The sequence below is a fragment of the Equus quagga genome, chromosome 14 (assembly GCF_021613505.1).
Source record: "Equus quagga isolate Etosha38 chromosome 14, UCLA_HA_Equagga_1.0, whole genome shotgun sequence".
Classification (NCBI taxonomy): domain Eukaryota; kingdom Metazoa; phylum Chordata; class Mammalia; order Perissodactyla; family Equidae; genus Equus; species Equus quagga.
In genome coordinates, this window is record NC_060280.1 from 59,300,101 (window position 1) to 59,317,650 (window position 17,550).

A 17,550-nucleotide genomic window follows, 5' to 3' on the forward strand; every position below is an offset into this window, starting at 1 on the left:
TAACATACAGTAAGATCCCCATAAGTGTGAGGTCTCTATTGCTATTTATACCACTCAGATTAAATACAGTGTTTGCAAAATTACTACTTAGCAAAGCTCATGTCTTATTCATGACACGGCATAACTTAGCTGTGAAAGTACGGATAGCAGAAAAAAGTGTTTACTATTCTCTAGTGACTAAAAATCTCTTTGATGAGATTGGATTTGTTAAAATACTCTTTTACATTTCATAAACAAGGAGAATGGAGCATAGAGCAAGTAGCAAGCACCATGTTCTAGGCTGGGTGTTAAGTGCACTGGCATTTAGTGTTGAGCGGAAAGCAAACTCTTTTGGTTATACCTAAAGTATATTCCCAGCATGTCTGTATCCTCCATTAAACTGCCATTTCCCAGATAAAGTCCTCATTATCTCACATCAGGACTACTACAATAACCTGTTCAGTCTCCTTGTTTCTACTCTTGCCTACCCTCTAATCCATTATTTATCATAGCTAGAACAATATTATAAAAATATGACCTACATTATGCTACTCCCCTAACTGAAACCCTTTGGAATAAAATCCAAACTTCTTATCATACCTTTGTGGTACCTAGCCTCTAAGACAGCTCCCAATGTTTCCTGCTTCCTGAAATTCACACCCTGTGTAGTTCCCTTCCACACTGTACCACCGTTGGTCTGTGTGGCCAATAGGATACATCAGAAATGATGGTATGCCACTTGCAAAAAGGTTATAAAAGACTGTGGTTTCTATTTTGGGTGTTCTCTTGCTTGCCTACTCTCTTCTTCACTCTCTTCGATCTTTCACTCTGAAGGAAGCAATACCATGATATGAGCAGCCCTGTGGAGAGTTCCATGTGGAGAGGAACTTCAGCTTCTGGATAATAGCCAGTGAGGAACAAAGGCCTTCCAGCATCCACGTGAGTGAGCTGGGAAGCGGATTCATCCTCTAGCTCCAGCTGAGCTTTGAGATAACTATAACCCTGGTGGTTGCTTGACTGCAACCTCCTGAAGGTCCTTGAGCCAGAACCACCAGCTAAGCCACTCCCAGATTCCTGAGTCAGAGAAACTGTATAAGATGTTTATAGTTACAAACTGTTAAGTTTTTTGGTAATTTGTTATACAGCAATAATTAATACAGCCTACAAAGGTCCTGATAACCTGATCCTTGTCTGTTTCTTCGATCTCAATTCACATATTACTCTCCTCCTGCTCATTATGCTCCAGTTACATAGGGCTTCTTCTAACTCCTCCAAAGGGCCAAGCTTTCCCTGCCATCTTTGGACCTGCTGTGCCCTCTGCCTAGAATGCTCATTCTCTTGATATTTGAATGGCTGGTTGCTTTTCCTCCTTCCATGATTTTTCCCCTGACTTTCCCCCTAATTAATATATATCCCATATTTTACTTCACTCAGCACTGTATTTTCTTCATAGCACTAATCACAAGCCATAATTTTCCCCACACATATTAGAATGAAAGTGCCAAGAATGCAGGGACCACATCGATCACATTTTTCATTGTATCCTCTATATTTATTCAGAGCATGGCACACAGTGGGACCTAAATGAATACTTGTTGAGTGATTAAACAATTGAAATTTTTTTTTGCAAAAACAAAACAAACATAAAACTCACTTCAGATGTTAGCTATGGTAATAGAGGCCAGACATTCTTACAGTAAGCATTGAATAGAAAGGTTATCTTTGTTAGTGGAAATGCCATTTTATAATGATAACCGGGACAGAACATACGGTATACTTACTTGATTTTGGCCACAACAAACAGATCATTGAACAGGAAAAGATGCCGCTCCTGCCTCTGCAGGCCTCTTTTGAGTTCTACCCGGCCATCAATTAGCAGGGTCCTACTGGAGCACACAAATGATGACAGAAATGCACATGTGTCCATGCTAGCAGAAGGACTTTCCCTGTAACAGATCAAACACCACAGATCTTTAGTCAAATGATCAAATAGAGAGGATCAATTTCTATAAAATTATAGCTTATAGTTGGTCAAGAAATATAAAACTTTATAATTTTTTTAATGCAATGGCATAGTTTCCTAACTGGTCCCCAGTCTATCTCCACACAGTAGTCTTTTAACATTTCATTATGAAAATTTTCAAACATAAAGCAAAGTTGAAAGTTTTATAATAAACACATGTATACCCCAACATGGATTCTTCCATTAGAATTTTATTATACTTGCTTTATCATATACCTATCCAACTATCTATCCTTCTATCTTCTCATTAATCCATTTTATTTTTGGCATTTCAGTGTAAACTGCATACAACAGTACATTTCCCCTGAAAGATGTCAGCATGAATAGCATTAACTAGAGTTCAATATTTATAATTTTTAAAAACGTATACTCAATGAAATGCATAAATTTTAGGTATATATTCAATGAGTTTTGACAAATGTTTTCACCTGTGTAATCTAAACCTTTATCAGGATATAGAACATTATCATCACTCCAAAAAAATTTCCTCTCGTTCCTTTCAATTATTACCTGAATTAGCTGAAGATGGCCTCTATGTATTGGCCCCTGGGTTGCTTATTTCTTCACTGCAGGCTGAGGCCCACTAGCTTAAAATTCTGCTGGCACCAAACTCAAATTTTTACACACCAATTATTTAAAAAATAGCTCAAACAAGCAGATTTTTACTCATTTATAGCTTGCTTGCTTTGCATACTTCACAAAACTACACTCAACATTCGCTAGCCATTGATAAGACAGAGCCTTGTGGTTATAAGACCCAAAGTCACCACCACCCTTCAGAGCTCTCTGACCTAGAGACTCTCTGCTGTGCTACTGAATGACAGAGACACCCTCTCCAATCTCCCTCACCTCAGGAGTTCCCTTGCCCTCCTCCCCTTCTGCTGGTGGTCCTTTGACCACAAGTCTCTAGACACTCGTGAGGAACCTCCTTTCTCACGCAACCCTGCCAATGGTCGTCTCTTTCTCCTTATCAGCCCCCAGATCCCTCAAATTCCTTACAACAGTGAATCCTCACCCCATTACCCACCAAGGCAACCACTATTCTGATTTTTTTTCTCCACTGAAGATTAATTTTGCCTGTTCTAGGGTTTCATATAAATGGAACCATAGTATGTATTCTTTTAGGTAACATTTACTCAGCATCTTTCTGTTACGTTTATTAGTAATCTATTCCTTTATTTTGCTGAATAGTATTCCACTATATAAACACATCAAAGTTCGTGTATCCATTCTCCTACTGATGAACACCTAGGCTCTTTCCAGTTTTTAGCTATTATGAGTAAAACCACTATTAAATGTTGTATTGGTCTTCTTGTGACCTATGTTTTCATTTCTCTTAGACAAATACCTCAGAGTGGAATTGTTGGGTCACAGAGTAGGTGTATGTTTAATTTTAGAAGAAACTGCTGGTTAGTTTTCCAAAGTCGCTGTACCAATTTATATTGCTAACAATGTTGTAGGAGAGTTCCAGTTGCTCCATAACCTTGTCAACATTTGATATTGTCAGTCTTTTAAATTTTGGCCATTCTAGTGGATGTATATAGTAGCATCTCATTAAATCTTTAATTTACATTTCTTTGATGACTGATGATGTTGAACATACATGTTCTTATTGGTCATTTACATATCTTTATTTGTGAACTGTCTTCAAATCTTTTGCCTGTTTTTAAAAAATTGGGTTATGTATCTTTTATTATTGCATTGTAGGGATATTTTATACATCCTGGATGCTCATCCTTCATCAGGTATATGTTTTGCAAATATCTTCTCCAAGTCTGTTGCTTGCTTGTACACTTTCTTGTTTTTTTGATGAAAAGTTTTTAATTTTGGTGAAGTGTAATTTATCATTTTTTTGGAATTGCATTTGTTTTCTGTGACCTTTCTAAGAAATCTTTGCTCATCCTCAAGCCATGAAGATATTCTCCTATGTTTTCCACTAAAATCTGTATGATTTTAGTTTTTACATCTAAGTCTATGACTCATCTCAAATTAATTTTGGTTTACAGTATAACTACAGGCTAAGGTTCACTTTTTTTTTTTTATATGGACACCTTATTCCAGCAACATGTGCACAAAAGACTTTCCCTTCCTCAGTGGATTACTTTGGCACCTTTGTTGAAAATCACGTGGCTATAAAGCATGGGTCTGTTACCGGGCTCTCTCTTCTGTTCCACTGTTAATTTCTATTCTATTCTATTCTTTCTGTTCTATTTGTTAATTCTTATGCCAGAACCACATTGTCATATTATTCTGTCTTTACAGTAAATCATGAAATTAGCTAGTGTAAATCCACCAACTTTACTTTTCTTTTTTGAGATTGTTTTGAATAATCTATATCCTTTATATTTCCATATACATTTTAGAGATTAATAAAGATGAAGAACACAGGAGGGAAAGCCTATTGTGGCTGGGCAAGAAGAGATGAGCTCAGTTTCAAATACACTGAGTTTGAAATTATCAGTGGACTAGGTGGCATGGGGAAATTAGGCAGGCAGCTAGCACTTAGAAGAGAAGTCAGAAGTAGAGATGTAGATTTAGTAATCATACAAAGACAAGCGCATAAGTAATACTATGGGAATGGCTAGAACTGCCGGGGGAAGGAGCATAGAATAAGAAAGAAGGTAAAAAATACATCCCTGATAAAATATGTAATTTGAAGAGGTGAAGAAAGGAGAATCTGTGAACAAAGTGGAGACTGATGAATAAAGTAGCAGGAAAAGAAGAATAACAAGCAGTGATGGTCTGGAGTGCTGAAACAGGTAGAGGGGATAACAAGCTGAAGACTGAGAGGATGTCTGGGAAAGAATTATCAGCATAAAGATCTTCAAGAAAACAGTTCCAGGAGAGTGGTGAGGGCAGAACTCAAATGGCCTGGGGCTTGAGTGAAAGAATGAGAAGTGAAGAATTAAAGGCAGGAACTCTGGTCATTTTTTAGCAACTTAACATTAGAAGGTGACTTTAAGAGGAAAGGTAGGAAGAGGAGAGAAACAATCAGCCTTGAAGGCAGGTATTATTAACTCTCATTTTACAGATTTGGAAGCTGATGTTCAGAGCAGTTAAAATATACTGCTATTAAGTGAAGTCCTGGGATTTACAAGTAAGTAAGGTTTCAAAACATGTACTTTTAAAAATTCTATGTAGCCTTTCTAAAGGACAAGCACTTCATTTACATTGACTCAGATCCCTCCTCCACCCATGGTAACTGAGCTCAGTAGTTTAGAACTTAATGAGGGCTGAGGTGAGAAGTGGGCTAATCTAAGCCTTTTTGCTGAGTACTGTGACATGGTGCGTACCTCATCTGTAAGTTAAGGCAGTTGGAATAGAAGATCTTCAAATTCCTTTTATAATTTGTATATGGAACTAACTATAATAACATGTACTCAAATGGTGGAATAAGATCACTGATGAGAGGGAAACAGATAATAGATAGGGTTAGCTACCTCTGTTAAGCAACCCTATCCTAGAGTACGTTTTATAAATGCAGGGCTAAGCATACTTGAGAGTCACCTCAGGGAAATAAGCTAGAGTTGAAATAAAATAAAATAAGCAATAGTAATAACAATGATAACAAGAACTAAGAGACATCTCTTTATTAGTCTAGTTTTTAAAAGGAGCTCAAAGAACAAGAATTCATTAGGGTCTCCATCAAAGTATAGAGTATAAGAGAACATGCCTCGTCATCCTAAGTATCTGGTTCCCATGGCGGCCACAATAAATAGAGATTCTGGCTTATCTATGTTCCTTGGGTCTGAATAGTATGGGTCACAGTGTCTGATCTCTCCTAGGAATACCAAAAGGTTGAGGACCATACACTATCCTGATAACTCTGCAAGGTAATGCCTGAGTGGTCAGCCATCCCTTCTTCCTTTATAGTTGTTCTCAAATTGTGGTCCCCTGCAAGCAGCACCATCATCAACTAGGAACTTCATTTTTCTTTTTGCTGAGGAAGATCTGCCCTGAGCTAATATCTGTGCCAATCTTCCTTTATTTTGTATGTGGGTCAGTACCATAGCATGGCTGCCAAGGAGTGATGTAGGTCCATGTCCAGGAACTGAACCTGGACCACCGAAATGGAGCACCCTGAACTTAACCACTAGGCCACAGGGCTGGCCCCAAGAACGGCTTAAAAACACAAATTCTCAGGCCCACCTCAAACTTACTGAATCAGAAACTCTGGAGGTTGGCTCAGCATACTGTATTTTAACAAGCCATTCAGATGATTCTTTCTACTGCATGCTGAAGTTTAAGAATCACTGCTTTCTTATGACTCTATAACACATTCTGGCTCTAACACTCCAAAATTCTACAATTATGTATTCAAAGTAAGTCTAAGTAGCGTGTAATTCTACTTCAGGTAAGGTGAACTTCTGAGAGTTGTTCCATCATTTCCTGTGGTTTTTGAGGTACACTTACTTCTCCTAATAAGTCTATTATTCTCACTAATTATGCTCTCTAATTACTAATTAAGCACATAACTATGTATAATTTAAAGAGATGTGTAAGTGCATAACAAAGCAAGTAAATCATTGAGAGTCCTTTGAAAGAAACGGGAAAGGGAGTTTTTATGTTTGACATTATAGACTGAAATTAAGCAGAGAGAAAAGGTCCATATTCACCATCATAGAGAAAAATCCTTTCTATTTCAAACTCTTTCGGAGTAGGGGAGCAGGAGGAGGCACAATGGCATCTTTTATCATGCAGTGATTTTCAAATTTATAGAAAACAAGAATGAAATTTCACTTGCTCTTGTGAAAACTGAGCCAGGACAAGGCTAGCAAGCAATGGATGGACAAAGGAAAGGCAAACTTAGTGTTTTACATTGCTTTAGGCTCTTAGTTGCCTGAAAGGAAAATTTTGCAAGGGGAAAATAATCACCATTTGCATTTTGGTTTTAGGTATCCATAAATAACTGCTTTTTTATTATATTGATAAACCATAAGATAGCAATATGGTTTAAACTAGGGATCTTCAAACTATTACTCAAAGGATCTAGTAGGAAATAGTTTAGGCTTTGTGGGCCATATGGTCTCTCTTGTCAACTACTCTGCTGCTGAATGGCAAAATCAGCCATATACAACACCTAAATGAATGGGTGTGGCTTGATCCGATACAACCTTATTTACAAAAACAGGCAGCCCGTCTGGGCTGTGGTTTGCTGACCTCTGGTTAAACAGTACTTCTAAAACAATTAAGAGCTTATAAATAAAAGCTAATCTGAAGCAGTTAGGGAACTAAAAATTATTTTTTTGCTTGGGGTTAGCATAGGCCAAAGATTAATTAGGTTATTTTAAAAAATGGTTTGCATTTTAAAGTAATTCCAAAGGACTTTCATGAATAATAACTAATTTTCCACCTCACAATAATACTTTCAGATAAGTAAATTTGATGGTGGTGTGGGGGACAATCCACAATGAAGTTAAAATATTTTTCTTTTTCAGTGTGGATTTATCTGCAGTCTGCCATTTTAAAGATCTACGTAGAAGTATGGCAAGAGATGCCTCGCGACTTTAGCAAGCTAAGAATCGGTTAAAAAAAACAACAACATTCATGCAGTACTCTAGAGTAAAAATAAACATCTCAGCACTCACATAATTTAAAAAGAAAAAAATCTTTTGTAGAAGGAAACAAAAACACAAATAACCTTGTGTTTTTTAAAACTACAATCTTAATCAGTGTTTCTTACTTAAAAATGTATTTCTCAATTATGTGACTCTGAAGTGTTTATTTTTATTCTGAGTGCAGTGTAGCTGTGTTTATTTTAGTCCCTTAGAGTATGGAAATGGGGAGGAGGGTAAGATTATAACCTTCTATTTAGCCTCTTAATATAGCCTGATTAGGATTTACAAGTTATAATTAACAGAGCTCTAAAATGATCTAACGAATACAAGCAGAGTCTAAGAATTAACCTGCTGCTTGCTTCTTAGGTATTAACATTCCATTTTCAAATAGATTTGTAAAGCCATTTCTGAAAGGCAAAAAGGAGTTTTAGGACCTTAATCATTTTTTCACTAAAACTAGACGATAGCTTTCATGAAACGTGGCCTCTTCATAATTATTACTAAGGCTCATTCTAAAAGTGAGTCCACTTTTAGGTGCAATTTTAGAGGTGGTGTTGCTTCATCTTAAATCACAAAAGAAAATCAATTCAATTCAGAATACTTCTTGGACATGTCTACGTTTATAAGCAGTAATCAGTTAGTGATAATGATGACAAGTACCAGATGGGATCTTGATAACCTCAAAGCCTAGCATACGGTCACTCTTCATTCCAAATGCCATCTCTTCCATGAAAATTTTCTCTCAGTTGAATCCTTGATTGGCATCTCTCATATGATATCAACATTTAAATCCTGCTTTGTACCTCTTAAATATTCTCATTCAACAGATACTGAGTATATGAGCACCATATAATAAGTTAATTATTTGTAATAGTGATAAGGGTTCCCGTGCTGGGGGCCTGCCATGTGCCAGGCACTGGAGACAGATGTGGTCCCTAGCCTCAAGGAGTTAGCAATGTGATAGGTGAATCAGACAAGTAAACACAATGATAAACCAGTGAGCTGAGTGCAATAAAAGAAATGCAGAGTACTGGGGCCACAGAGAAGAGCAAAAATTGGAGCCCCTCTTTGACACTGGATTGGTTAGGAAAGTTTCTTGGAGGAACCAAAGTCTTAAAGGAAGGCTGAAGGGCAGTCTAAGAAAGGAGAGGCTGCCAAACATGCATTGCGTGCTGCAGTGACTTTGGGAAGTTCAGAAAGGCTGGAGTGACAAGGGCCTGAAGAAGAGTAGCCACAGACGAACAAGGGGCCCTATTACGGATGTTTTTCCTGCTACATGTAGACTTTATCTGAAAGCACTAAAAGGTTTTAAGCAGAACACTGTGCTTTGTAATATGTTGAAGAAAAGAGAGGAGGGCAAGCTTAGAGGAAGGCAGACCTTTAGGAATTTATTGCAGTAATATTAGGCAAGAAATGTCATAGACCTAAGTTGGCAGTAAGAAAAGAATAGAAGATATAGAGAAAAAAAATTAACAGATATTAAAAATACAGATTGTCAAAATTTGCAGAATGATTAGTTGTGGGGGGTAAGATGGAGACAGAAGTGACTAAGAAAAGGAATATAGACTTACTGCCCAGGCTTTATTTCTTTACTCGTTTTTTATCTATTTTTCATCCAAGAAATGCCTGCTGAGCATCTACATGTGTTGGCTAGGCATCATGCTAAATGGTGAAGGTATGGGGTAAAGACCTGAGATTTATCTTCTACTCTTGTGGAACTTTGAGTCTAGTTATACAGGCAGCTATCTGCTTGACATTACCCGTCACTGTTGCTCAGTTCAATTTGTGGCAGAGGTTGAAAACCACAGCCCACAGTCTTACTTTATTTGGCCCACACAGAGGTTTCAAAAACATTTGATTTTGAATGCCCAGTTCACCACATACCCTCTCTTGCCATTTCTTTTCTCTGTTTATTACATCTCCCAGGGACCTTAAAGTATTTAAGTCTGTGAGTCTTGCCCTAGTGTTACTTTTTTTTTAAACCACCTTAATTTTGAGTTTTTAAGGTTATGGTAAAATACACATAAAACAAAATTTGCCATTTTAACCATTTTAAAATGTATAATTCATGGCATTTAGTATATTCACAATGTTGTACAACCATCACTACTATCTAGTTCCTGAATATTTTCATCATCCCCGAAGAAAAACCTGTACCATTAAGCGGTCACTCCCCATTCCCTACTCTGCCCAGTACCTGTCAACTAGCAACCTCTTTCTGTCTCTATGGATTTGCTATCCTGGATGTTTCATATCATATAATACATGGCCTTTTGTGTCTGGTTTCTTTCACTTAGCATAATGTTTTCAAGGTTCATCCATGTTGTAGCATGTATTAGCACTTCATTCCTTTTTATTGATGAATAATATTCCATTGTAGGGATATACCACATCTGTTTATCCATTCATTAGTCGATGGACATTTGGGTGGTTTCCACTTTATGGCTATTGTGAATAGTGCTGATATAAAACTTCATGTACGTATTTTTGTTTGAATGCCTATTTTTTTTGACTATATACCCAGCAGTGGAAATTACTGGATCACATGGTAATTCTATGTTTAAGTTATTGAGGAACTGTCAAACTGCTTTCCAAGGTGGTCGTACCATTTCCTACTCCCACCAGCAATGTATGAGGGCCCTAGTGTTACTTTTAATTCTTCTTTCGTTTCCCAAATATAATCACATCTTATGTTTTAAGGATATTCTAACTAAAACACAAAATCTCCTGAGTCTAGATCCTCATACCTCTCCTATAGTTTGCAATGAACTCCTAACTAGACTCTTTACTTCCTTGCTCTCTCTTCTTCAATCTATACTACTCACTTCTATCAAATTAATCCTCTTGATGTAAATTATCCATGATCATGGCATGTACACTGTCTAAACACTAAGCCCAACTCACTAACAGAACTAGCATTCAAGTTCTAGCATCTGTTTTACCCTACCTGGTTATGATGATGTGTTGAGTTAGAACTCTCTATATTGCCTGTGTAAAGGTAACCCTGGTGAGTCTTAGAGAATAAATTAGTCCAGAGGTAATTTAGAACAAAAAGAGATGACCAATGAAATGAAGCTACAAAAACTACTATCAACATCAGAATTCTACCTTATTTAGCAATAAAAATCTGCCTGTTCAATATTCATGACTCTCTCAAACATCTCAAGATTAAAACCATTTTCAGGAAATCTAGGCTAAAGCAATCTCTGTCTTATTGTTCCTATAAAACATGGGAAAGTGCTGTTCTATTTCATTAATCATCATCTAGATAAAATCACATCCAGGGACTGGACCAGTGGGATAGTGGTTAAGTTTGTGCACTCCGTTTCAGCAGCCTTGGGGTTCACAGGTACAGATCCCAGGTGCAGACCTAGAACTGCTGGTTAAGCCATGCTGTGGCAGCATCCCACATAAAAAATAGAGGAATATTGCCACGGGTGTTAGCTCAGTGACAGTCTTCTTCAAGCAAATAGAAGAAGATTGGCAACAGATGTTAGCTCAGGGCCCATCTTCCTCACACACACACACAAAGTCACATCCAAATTTCTAAATAAAACTGTATATACAGATTACAACATGATATGGTTGTTTGAAATAGGTACTATCATTTCTACCTCTAAATTGACACCCATGATTAAATGATGCAGCATATAGCTCATATTATACAGTCTGAATTCTGACCTGGTACTGTAGTACAAAGCCTAGTGATAACGTTAATACCAGGATCATAACGAACTAAGCTAGGATAGGGCTTGTAGGATACACAGATGAATGGTTGGATAAATAGAGTGAGCAAGGCCTTAAAAGCAAGAAATATGCGAAGGAGAACTTTCAAATTATCATCAAAATGCTGATTGGAAGAGGCAGCATAAGTGATACAATGAGAACAATAATGCTAATGTTTAAAGAGCAAGGAAAACACAAGCATTAAATAAGCAAAGACAGAATAACAAAATGGAAGGACGGAGAAGGAAACTGATAAACAGTAACACTGAGTGAGATCCATATACAAAGAGATATTATTTCCAAAGAAGGGAGTAAACTACATAACTTCTTCATAGCCTAGACGCAGAAGTTACTCAACAACATCCATTAGGAATTCACTTAGAACAAAGCACTTGATAGGACATTACAAGAAGAATGGAGAGAATAATATCTTCTGGGCATTGCCTCTGAGAACTTAAAAAGAACCCCAAAATTTACATACAAATTATTTACAACGATGTAAGCCCACTTAGAGAAAAACTTGAGTTTTAGAATTTCAAATACTCCAGTGAAAATGAAAATGGCAACTGTTTAAGGAGAGCTCTATTTCATTATGAAAGCATGAGTAGGAACAGATAGATTCCAACTAAGGATTGGAGAAACCTCTGGTCTGTTGACTTAAAAATACTGTACATCTTAATTATCAACTAAGTAAAAATTGTTTTGGGTCATCTTGAATCAGATAAGAATGCCAAACATATTTAAGCTACTCAAGGAAATTTATATGTGTAGTGATTACAGTGTGATATGGTTATATGTTAGTTTACTGATTCAACAATGAACCAAGTCACCAATATGCTGACTGGACACTCCAGTAGTTTGAGTATTTTGGTTAAGGTAATAATTACATAGTGGTACATTGAAAGGAACGAAAGAATCATACACAATTAAAAGTAGTTCTATATATAATTTCTGAATCTGCTAAAGCTAAAAATATCTCCTGATAACTTCTAATTAGAAAATTAAGAAATATCCTATTATACCTATGAATTAGAAAGTCCTCAAGGCAGTAGACTCAAGGCAGATTCATTTATTTATGACATTGATTCATAACTAATGGAGACCTAGCTTTGACAGGAAACTTTAACTACTATTTGACCAAAAATACCTACATACTACATTTCAGAGTAGTGAAGAACCACATAATAAATACTTGCTTTAAGACATTTTTTTAAAGAAATTCACAGCAATGAGTTGGTTGAAGTCTCCTGAAGCAAAAACTCATTAGAGGGTTTGAAATAAATTTTTGAGCACATTCTTGGTTTTGACAAATTTATTTCAAATTAAATCATTTGGGAAATAAAAGAAAAAATAAGTTTTTTAGTAGATGCTAAATAGGTGAATATTAAAGGAATATTTTAATCGAATGTTCTGTTTTCTATATTGGGATGGCTAAACTATTTGATGAAGTTTAACTTTTATTTTTTAAATTCCATATTTACAAATAATTTTCTCAGTCACTTACATATTAATGATTGCCTACAGTGCATTATGTAATATTCAAAGCACTGGGGATATAGCAACCAATGAACTAGCCAGGGGTGATGCAAAGAATTTCACCTTTTAATCTGAGTGAGATAGGAAGAGGGGATGGTTTGGACAGAGAAGCAACAGCACCTATATGATGAATAGAATGAAGGGAGGCAAAAGTGGAAGCATGTAGTAAACACTTGCTTAAAGAAAATCACAGTAACGAATTGGCTAAAATTCCTTAGGTGAAAACTCATTAGAGGCTTTTTGAAATCTAGTAACTTGGGAAAGAAATAATGGTGGTTTGGTAGCTGCGGAGGTGGTAAGAAATAGTTATATTCTGGAAATATTTCAAAGGTAGAACTTAATAGGATCTGATAATAGACTGATTTTTGGCATGGGCAAATGGAGTAGGGGTGGGGATAAGGAATTTGGTTTTGGACAAGTTTGAAATGCCTATTAGACATCAAAATGAAGATTTTAAAGCTACAAAAGAGATCAGGTCATCTAGGGAGTTAGCATAGATGGAGAACAGGTTCAAGCACTGAGCCCTGGGCCACACCACATTTAGAAGGTGGGAAAGGAGAAAGTAGCAAACTAGAATGAGCTGGCTGTCAGTAAAGAGAACCAAGAAGCCCAGGGAAGAAGGGAGAGATTAGGGTGTCCAATGCTGCAGAAAGGTCGAGGAAGATGATTTGACCATTGTACCTAGGTTATGGTGGTCAACATTGACCCTGTCAAGAAAAATTCTTGTAGGCATTCATGAAGAAATGATTCCAATTTGGTTAACATCAAATTTTAGATAATTGGTGATTCTGCAGAGTCACCATGTAACTTGACTAAAAACATATTCAATTTTTGGAAAAAAAATTTTTTAAAAAGATATCAAATGAAACTGGAAACATACAAAAGAAGTAGCCAAATCCAAGGAAGTGCTAATGAAATGGTCTTGGCCATTATTTGGTAAAGCTATTTTACAAAGCTCTAACAGTATTCTCTTACTATGACAGATAAAACAACTAAACGGAACAGAATACAAAAGCTCTCTCATAATTAGAGCAGACATTTTCATATATTCCAGAAAATTCTCCCCCACAGTGCTAAGAAAGTACCTTCTCTCTGAGAATGCAAAGCATGCTTTCTTGTGCTCAGCAGCAGTAACTTTTACCACACACTAGCAGCTTTTCACAAAATTAGTGTTAAAGTCCAAAATCAGTTTATATGTTATAGAGAAAAGATGTCAGAACACTTTCATTGACAGTCAGTCTATTTCAGTTTTCAAAAAGAGTATGTTTAAAACTACCTTATAGATGAAAGCCTGAGTAACTACCAAAAAACCTGGGATGCTTTTTGTTTCAACTTTTAGGACTGAACAACCTTCCTGCCTACCAAATTCAGTCATATACATATATACACATATACACGACTGAATCCCTTATAATAGGATTTAGCAGTTGTTAAGGACACAAGTAATTATGATTCCACACAAGGAACAGGCTCGTAAGTCCCACATCATGACATGAAATGCTTTTTAAGTGAGTAAACCTCTGCTGATAGCTTGCAATAAAAGATCCTCATTTGTCTCTTTTTGATAAAAGTACCCCAGAATTCAGGTAACTGAGCTTTCCAGATAAACTGGTTATTTTTACTGTACTAAAACTCCCTTATTGTAGGTAGAATAAAAACAATAACACACTAAAAAAGCACGCAGTTTGTCTCAGAGAGCGCTGCCAATATGTCTCAAGTGTTTCATACGAGTCTATGCTGGGAAACCTAATCTTGACATTAATCCTTTAAAGCATTAAAATCTAACACACTTTGCAATTTCAAACAAAAATAAACCCAAGTCTTCAAATAAACCTTTATATGGAACATATACAACACATGCAACTGTCAACAAACGTTGTGCTAAAAGATTTTTAAATAGTAAAGAGAAACAACTTCTATATTTACTACTGCATAAGAAATTGTTTATTTTCCAATTATTAGTCCTTTTCATCTGGGGCTGTCACCATTGGTGCAAATATATGAATGAAATATAGCACTTAACATAGCACTTAAAAGGCCTGGCATTTTAAATAACTTTTACCCTGTACAACTTTAACATCTGTCACCAAAGCAAGAAACAAAACAAAAACACAAAAAAATCCTCTAAATTGACCAGGTAATGTTGACTGGCACCCAGATGTATTGAAAATAGTGTAATTACATGTAAAAATGATACAGTATAAAGTCAAAAGTGGTAAGTATCATAGAAAAGAGGTATAACAAATATTAAGGGAGTTTTGGAGTCAGAAAGTGTCCTTCGAGACAACTAGGTGGTGAAGTGGGAGAGGGGTGGGCCAGGAGGAAGACAAGAGATCAGACAAAGCTTCACAGAGGAATCAGCATTTGACCTGCATCTTTGCAGAGTTATGTTCTGGACAAAAGAGAAAAACTTGAGCATCAAAAGATCAGGGGATTTGCTAAAGGTCACAAAACTACGTATTGCAGTCAGGCCAGGAACGGTGGTTTCCTGATGCCCAAAGCAAGCAGGCTTTGGATTAGGCATTAAATGTGGGACAGAAGTAGCAGTTTTGGCCGTACTTTTCATCTAACTTTTCTCATAGTAAATGACCTTTGTCTATTTTTCCATTCTTCTGGTTGAAATAGGTCACAAAGAACAAAAAATTTGCTAAAAGGACACTGAGAACAGGAAAGATTTCACAGTTGATGTTTAAATTACCTATATTACTTGATATTTCTCCTTTCTAAACACAGAAACTATATGAAACCTTTAAAAGAAAGTCTGTATCCTGGTATATTAGCAATATCTGACTCATAATAGGTGTTATGATTATTTGTTGACTGAATGTGCTACAAATGTGCTACTCAGCACTCATATATTACCTTTTATGTTCCCTTCTTATTTTGAATCTGTATGCCACGTTTGCCCAACTGGATGGCAAGCTCCTAGTGAGCACTTTACCTACACTTTGTAGCAAGGTTGGATCCCTGTCTTACTTCTGATCCCCTGTTTCTAGAACTGTGGGTGGTATAGAGGACTCAAGTGTTTGCATAATGAATAGCTAAACAAACAAAACAGTGTCCTTAGTTTCTTCCTCACTTACAAAAGTAAAGCGGAGAAATTACTCAGTTTATCTGGATCAGTCAGAAACCAAAACCAAACCCCAAAGCCACTCTGCTCTGAGTCTCCCTTAATATTTGAGTTATACCTCTTTTCTATGATACTTACCACTTTTGACTTTATACTGCATCATTTTTACATCTAATTACACTATTTCCAATACATCTGGGTGCCAGTCAACACGTACCTGGTCAATTTAAGAGGATTTTTTTGTGTTTTTGTTTTGTTTCTTGCTTTGGTGACAGATGTTAAAGTTGTACAGGGTAAAAGTTACTTAAAAAAGTAATCTTTTCCAGCTAGAGTAGGGTAGAGGTGGGAAAGAGAAGTTCTTTTCTCTTTTGGCTGATTATTATCACAGTCCCAGTAACCCACTGGAGCGAGGGTAAAGAAAGTTGCTAACCCTCTTGAGGGGAGGCAGACCATCTGATGACTGGCTCTTATTCTCCTTCTGTTAGTTAGTGTTAGTTTACTTTACGATTGTAGTTGCACCTTTACATCCACAGCACTCCATTTCTGGAATGCTTTTTCATGAGTGCTCCGAAATAAAAATAAGAGAGGAGGGTAGGAGAATTCCAGAAAGATGAATATTTGACTTCACGCAATTTAGTTCATAGTGGTGGGGCATGTGATCAAAGCATTCCAAAAAGTGAGAAAAAGCTAAAAGCTGTTAGAAATAACCTAAGCTCACTGTCTTTCTTGCCCAAGTTTGCAGACTCTAACTCAGACTCACCCCTCTCAAAGACCTGGGCTGTGTGCATATGTACAAAGGCATGCACTAAGATGTCCAGTGTGGTTTTGGAATTCTAACTCCTGACGCAAGGGCAAATCTTTCAGTTTTGCTCCTCACAAAACACAAAGTCTGGCATATACTCAACAAATGTTTGCTGAACTGAAATCCAAAGTAAACTAAAGAAAAATGAGAAACATTAAAGAACTCACCAACTGGACACCAGTTGTGGGGAAGCATCATATTAAAAATCCTTCCATCATTCTCAAAATCAAATTATCAGGAGATTAATCACAATATCATAAACTAATGGTAAATAACAAACGTCTTAAATTCTATTTTACTCAAAATATTTTAAAAATGTTAGTAATAAATGGAATACTTATAAATAACTGCTGGTACACGTTAAAGTGTGAAACCCACATATTAAAAGCCAGACAAAATAAAAATTGACAGCTCAACTAAAATGAAACCACATTTTAAGTCATTTTTCACATAGCTAAAATGACATCATTGCCTTAACAAAGCAGAGAGCACGCACTGCATCTGTGTTGGTGGAGCTGAGCAAACACATGTGGCCTGATTTATTTCCTGACTGTGAACATTTTAGTGCCCCGCTATAAGGTGCTTTCTCTGACCATTAAGCGCAAGTGCTAAAGCGATATTCCCTGTCATAGGGGCCTCGCTGGAAAGAGGGGTTAGTGGCAAAGTGCTCTACCGTTTCTATCATTCCCAATAAAATTACATTGGAAATAAATTCCAGAGGTTTCTGAATCTAGGGGTTTGGAGAAGATTTGGGAATAAATCTTTACACAGAACACAATTAAATTCCCATGGAAGTTTCATTCTTCTCATTCTTCAGAAAAAGATTCTCCACTGACCTCAACTCTGGATATCTATA

The 17,550-nt window shown here is 36.6% G+C and overlaps 1 protein-coding gene across 2 annotated transcripts in view; it reads right to left on the reverse strand.

Annotated features, from left to right (window-relative positions):
• The window catches only part of ARHGAP20 (Rho GTPase activating protein 20), a 116,053-nt gene that overhangs the window by 51,467 nt on the left and 47,036 nt on the right, over positions 1-17,550 (reverse strand). For both annotated transcript variants that reach the window (XM_046684523.1, XM_046684522.1), the window contains exon 3: positions 1,761-1,925. In XM_046684523.1, the coding sequence (XP_046540479.1) occupies positions 1,761-1,925 (165 nt within the window). The remainder of the gene's footprint in view (positions 1-1,760; positions 1,926-17,550) is intronic.